The 6,000-nt window shown below is 39.5% G+C and overlaps 1 protein-coding gene across 2 annotated transcripts in view; it reads right to left on the bottom strand.

Moving 5' to 3' along the window:
* Nucleotides 1-1,526: 1,526 nt before the first annotated feature.
* Nucleotides 1,527-6,000, bottom strand: part of LOC135087433 (uncharacterized) — a 364,186-nt gene continuing 359,712 nt past the window's right edge. Inside the window, exons 1-5 of one of the 2 annotated variants that reach the window (XM_063982189.1) lie at nucleotides 4,130-4,236; nucleotides 3,347-3,569; nucleotides 2,552-2,691; nucleotides 2,318-2,449; nucleotides 1,527-1,724 (exon numbers count right to left, since the gene is read on the bottom strand). In XM_063982189.1, the coding sequence (XP_063838259.1) occupies nucleotides 1,564-1,724; nucleotides 2,318-2,449; nucleotides 2,552-2,691; nucleotides 3,347-3,569; nucleotides 4,130-4,184 (711 nt within the window). In that variant the 5' untranslated portion in view covers nucleotides 4,185-4,236 and the 3' untranslated portion in view covers nucleotides 1,527-1,563. Of the gene's footprint in view, nucleotides 1,725-2,317; nucleotides 2,450-2,551; nucleotides 2,692-3,346; nucleotides 3,570-4,129; nucleotides 4,237-6,000 lie in introns of those variants that run through there. The other variant, XM_063982190.1, reaches the window with a different exon arrangement.

The raw sequence follows: 6,000 nt of genomic DNA, 5'->3' as shown, positions 1-6,000 counted from the left end.
ACTGGCAGGGCAAAAAAATTATGAGACGTGGGAAGCCTCCGAGAAAAATTTAAACTTTTAATTCAAATAAGGTTTGACGATTTGTAAGCACTATTTTTAATAGTCTATGTAAACAAAGGAATCTGGGCGTAAAACCAACAGAAATGTAACTACCTACATGTTATTACTTGCTAGAGCTTAGTATCAGAAATATATTTTTTCATATAAATAACTATCAAAAACTCCCGGGTTTGCTTGCATAATAATAATAGTGCTTTAACGCCCAATTTCACCATAATTCTTTGACTTTGAAGCTAGTAGTAACTATGTGATACTTACTAGAAAGCCACGACCTGGGGTCCACGGTACGTGACCTGGACGTCGGAACTGATGACGGTGAGGTTTAAGCTGGGGATATACGTGACTCGTCGTGGCATATACACTGGCTGGCCATCCGGGTGGTAAGAGGGTGTGCAACTAATGTATCGGTATATAAAAGCTCTCACACAGTCCAGCTGAATCCCAGAAACTCCGCAAGGATACACAAATGCTGAGGAATCTTGAAAAAAAAGTAGCATATCAGATTGTATTGGGCCGTGTCTGGTGGAACTTTAGCAGCATGAAAATTGTGACCCTCACAACACTGAACACTGGGCCCAGTGATAGCTACAGTGGTCTACACCACGGTGGGTTGCGAGTTAATGCCTCAATAGTGATGTTCTCTAAGATAGGCATCTTGACATTAGCGTTAAAGCCAAGCCTCATCTTTTTCGCTTACTGCCTGTATTATGCCTTAATATAGGTATTTTGAAAAAAGCTTTACATTGTGTAAACTGTAACTGATTAGCTCTCACCAGTAAAAATAATAAAAATAAATAAATATCTTACCCTGGCCATGACACCAACCCACAAGGAGAACGACTAAAAACACTCTACTCATCATTTTGCCAACGAACTTGATCCATTGATTCAAGTTTAATAGACGAACCTCTTTTTATAACTTCATGTTATAATGCTTTGTCAACGATAATAATTAAAAAGAAAGGTGAACAACCACTTTGTATGAAGCGTTGGTACAGGTAGTTCTTTGTGCAACTACAAAATGCCATTTTAAACCTTATTATAGCAGTATAAAAATACTTTGTTTATTTTAGGCCGATAGCATTTTATTATACAAATTCATTTTTGATAAATGTCTTTGGTTTAGTTAGTATTTGTATATTGTTAATTCTGTTTTGTCAATATCTAATGCTAACGACACACTTGCTTGATTTGCCTTCGTAGCTGTATTATTTATTACATTTATTGTTAATATCCTATTCTAAACTTTATTTACTATTTATACAGACTACTCTCTCGCTATCGCATACATACATAAATGGAAAAACTATTGGATAGAATATTATTACTCACACGTATGGATGACGCTCTACTCCAGCAATAATATTCTATCGTTCGTGTAGCGCAACTACAGTACATTCAGGTGGCGTAGGTATTTAGGGAACGAAACATAATGAAACCAGTTTATTTAACTTCTTTTTCATTTATTATTTTTACCAAAGAGCAATCGAACATGGTATTACTCTAGGACCTGTTGACGGCCCCATTGTACTCGGAGCCGAAATCACACAAGTAGGCCTTTACGAAGCCAAAAAAGTCGTAATAGGCCGTAGTCAGGAATATCTCCTGCACCGCTGTCGTTTCGTCATTGAGCAGGAGTTGAAGCTTGCGCCGCACCTCAGCATCTGAAACATATCATCCATGGTGTGTTGAAAACAGTTTTCAGCACTACTACTCTATCCTTTAAGGCTATGGTCTTTTAAAAACGCCTGCCCAATTATTACTATAGAAATGTACAGTAAGTTGTGGTCTCCTTCAGACGTTGACGTAAGCGTCGATAGGAACGCTTGACGCTAAAGGGTGGACGCCCTACTCGAACAAAAATTGGCACTTTAAACTTTAATATTTTGCAAACGGATCCCTAAATAGAAAAATAGTCTTAGAAACCCCTAAGCCATTTTAAAAGACCTATCCAATGATACCCCACACGATGGGGTAGAAGATAAAAAAATCCCCACTATACAAGTAGGGAGCTACCCTAAAAAAATATACCTCCACAAAATTACAGCCAAACTTCCAAGCAAAACCTCGGACAGACAGACAGACAGACAGACATATCTAAACTTTATGGGTTTCTTTTCAGGACTACGAAACCCTAAAAATGAAATATAATCTAAAAATAGAATAAACTCATTCAATAGAATTCGCTAAAAGTGAATACGAATTCGCTTTATGATCCTTTAAAAATGACAAATGATCTCAAATTAGAATGACTTACCTGGTGATTGTGTAACGTTCGGCCCGACTTCGAAGTGGGGGAATGGCTCTTTGTGGTAGGCTGTCACGGTGACGTCGTCAAACGTGAGGCCCATTAGTGGGCGATATTTTATATTCGCTGTCAGCTCGGGAGCTACAAAAACAAACTTAGTTAAATTATTGCCCACCACAATAATAATAATTCCAAATTCCACCAGAGAACCGTTTTTAAAAGAAACATTAAAATTTTACTAACCATAGGTTACCCTGACGTAGTCAGAGACTGTTTTAGGCTCCGCTTTCCTTTGAGCTAATTGGAATAAGGTGCTTGAGGAGTAAAACTCCAAACTTGAAAAATCCAGAGCAAACACAAGTATATTGGTCGCCGTATTTAAGCTGTAAATAATTAAATAACCGTGATTATATTATCCATTAGAAATAGACTAGATACAATATCATCAGTACTCCAGTTAAGCTAAAATAGTTTTGCCGTGGTGCCGACTGAGCCCATTCTTCACGTGGATGTCTTAAAAGGCGGCGAAAGGTCTAAATATACGAAAACCAGGCCTTTTGAACCCGTTTCGCCAGTGTGAAGACAAATCCTCCGCCGTTTGTAAACTAGAGAGATTTGTGCTCCTTCCTTGAGGCTAAATGGTGACCTAAGCTTTATGCGCAAATTGTCAAATTCGCAAATTGTCAAGCGGTCGCAATCTGTCAAATTCGCAAATTGCCAAATTGGCAAAATGTCAATGCGCAAATTGTTAAATTCGCAAAAAGTCAAGTTTTAAAAATGTCTTTATATTACGGTTTTATGGTTTCATATTTAAAAAAACCTTAACATTTTAATGATTAAAAGTTCTGCCAATTAATTACTTGACTTTTATTATTAAACCTAAACAACTGGACATTTTTAAAACTTGTCATTTTGCGAATTTGACAATTTGCGCATTTGACATTTTGCGAATTTGGCAATTTGCGAATTTGGCAGATTGCGACCGCTTGACAATTTGCGAATTTGACAATTTGCGCATAAAGGAATGGTGATACTTACTAGAATGCAACGACCTGGCTTCCACCGTACGTGACCTCGACGCCTGAGCTGATGGCGGTAACGTTCAGACTTGGCAAGTACGCGTACTGCGTCGGCATGGACACCGGCTGGCCGTCCGAGTGGCAGGACGGAGTGCAGTCAATGTTCTGGTACATGAAAGCCCTCACACAGTCCATATCAATGTTGGAAACACCGCAAGGGTACAAAATCACTGGAGAACCATCTGAAAAGAAGAAAATTGTATAAATCAACGCGTCAAATTGACTTGACCCGTGTCTGGTTTCACTTCTACAGTAGATACAGTATTAGTACAATGAACATAATAATTGTTCAGTGCCCATTGATGCATAGGTAGAGCTTGATGTAGTTCAAAGCGAGGTTCAGAGAATTACTAACCGTATTCAACAAATAACCAATAATGGCTTAAGGCTTAGGTACAAAACGTTTTTGCTGCAAAATGGCACATAGATACGATTGAACTATTTATCAGCATACTTTTGAACATCCTGACAGCTCATATAAAATTGAGAACAGTGTTGCTAACATAATATATTGACTACTTTGGGTGCCTCAAACAATATGCTTACAATAAATGCAATATTTATATGAAATATTTAATATCAGATCATTTTGGCTACCTTAGACGCTTCGATCTATCTGACGCTGACTGTACATTAATTATTTCAACTACACAAATGACACAGTTTGTAACATGATAATGTTGTCATAAGCATTTTTAATTCAAATTAAAGCAAGAGCATTTTCATGAAAAAGTAATCTTACCCTGGCCATGGCACCAGCCGACTAGCAGAACGACTAAAAACACCCGGACCATCATCTTGCCAAGAAACTTGATCAATTGATACAACTCTACCACACGGGCCACCTTATATAACGTCACGTTTCAATGCTTTGTCAATAACGATAATTTAACTAAAAAGACATTTTTATTAAGTTATTTTTTTCTCTTATAAGATAAAATAATTTATCGTCTTTTTATTTGTTTATATTATAATACAATTAGCCTCTCGCATCTGTGCCAACTGCAATTAATTACCATTGTTGACTCATAATAGAGTCACATACCTACTTTTTTTTAGTTTCGGTTTGAATATATAATGTGCGCGCACACGGCGCGCTGTCATCCAGCGGGAGCGGGGCGCGGGAGGCGGAGCATCGACCGCCGCACGCGCCGCGCCGCCCGTCGCCTCGGTCTATTCGCCGCCGCTCCGGCACCCGATCGCACGCGTCCACCTAATTCTTTATAATCACAATTTCATTGTTTAACAAGTACATAAATGTCATGTTTTAAAAGAGTACTTCGTATCATTTACTTCTCCCGAACATTTTGGCGCCCCCGGGTGGGCGCGTGTCATCTCTCTTTCGCAAAACCGGTCGAGTCACGTCCACGCCACGCGGTCTCGGAACATCACGTCACGCCTGAAGAAGTTTCATCTCGCCACGCCGCAGCGAAATTCATCGGGCAAGCATCATCTATCGCATCTGCATCGAGATTTTACGAGAATCTGGCGCTCAAGACGAAGACACCGGTTGCCACGCCGCCAACATCGAGGTCAAAGGTCACTGCGCAGCGTGCTTCAGCTTTCCAAGGGGAGTGCCGTGAGCTTACCTTATCATTTCCTTCTTTTTTCCTTCTTGATTTGATAACGTAAAGGCAATAGCTCTTCATTTTAGTGTTTTTTTCTTTGAAAATTCTTCGTACCTGTTGAACCATCGTAAATTTATTCATACATCGTCTTTTACGTCGTAAAGATATTAAAATATTTTGCATCATCGTACATTTTGCACCATCGTTAATATTGCATCCCTCTATTTTGTACCATCGTAACCGCTATCTGACTTCTTTGCTGGTTAACACTGCCACGTGTTTTCATTGCAGCGCCTTCTTACAGATAGCTACATCATTGTGTTAATAATTTGCATCTTTTTTACAGCATTACAGCATCATCTACGACATACTCCCCAACTTCTTAAATATTTTACCTAAAATTTGCGCTAATTACCTTCTTAATTTCAAGGCATATTTATTCAAAGCCCTCAATTCTTGCCTACTTCTTTCTGCCACTCAAACTAAGTCATTCACAGCACATATTTTTGCCTTCGATTAAGTATTTGCATTACATTTTCCTATCAAATTAATTATAATTTCAGTCTGCACGATCAATCTTCTTCATATCTATTGCACCGCTTGCTTACGTTCACACTGCAAACATTTTTCTTCATACAATTCCAGTGAAAGTGGCCTTGGGATTGCGCCCAGGCCCGAGCGCATACGCGCCACGCGCCACGCGGCTGCCGCGTGCACCGAGCGCGCCCGGGCCTGCGGGACGCCGCGGTCTCGCGTGCCGTTCCTGCAAACCGGACCCGCTGCCGCGCGTCGCTGGCAGCTGGCCGCATCATTAGGAAAAATAAGGAGCGTAAGCCGTTCGCAATTTATTATTTGCAATTTAACTTCCTCAACATTTGACCGACTTCTTACATCTTTCATTTTGTTAATTCATTGACTATTATTTTGTGCAAAGTTCAAGTAATTTAATTTAAAATGTCGAATCCAGATTCTAAATCGACACTTTCTCCGCGGCCCGCTTCTCCGCGACCTATTTCATCTTTAGACGAACTATCAGAACTTAAGG

Source organism: Ostrinia nubilalis, chromosome 3, assembly GCF_963855985.1.
Source record: "Ostrinia nubilalis chromosome 3, ilOstNubi1.1, whole genome shotgun sequence".
NCBI classification, from domain to species: Eukaryota; Metazoa; Arthropoda; class Insecta; order Lepidoptera; family Crambidae; genus Ostrinia; species Ostrinia nubilalis.
Note: the sequence above shows the minus strand (reverse complement) of the source record. Positions and strands in the feature narration are given on the sequence as shown.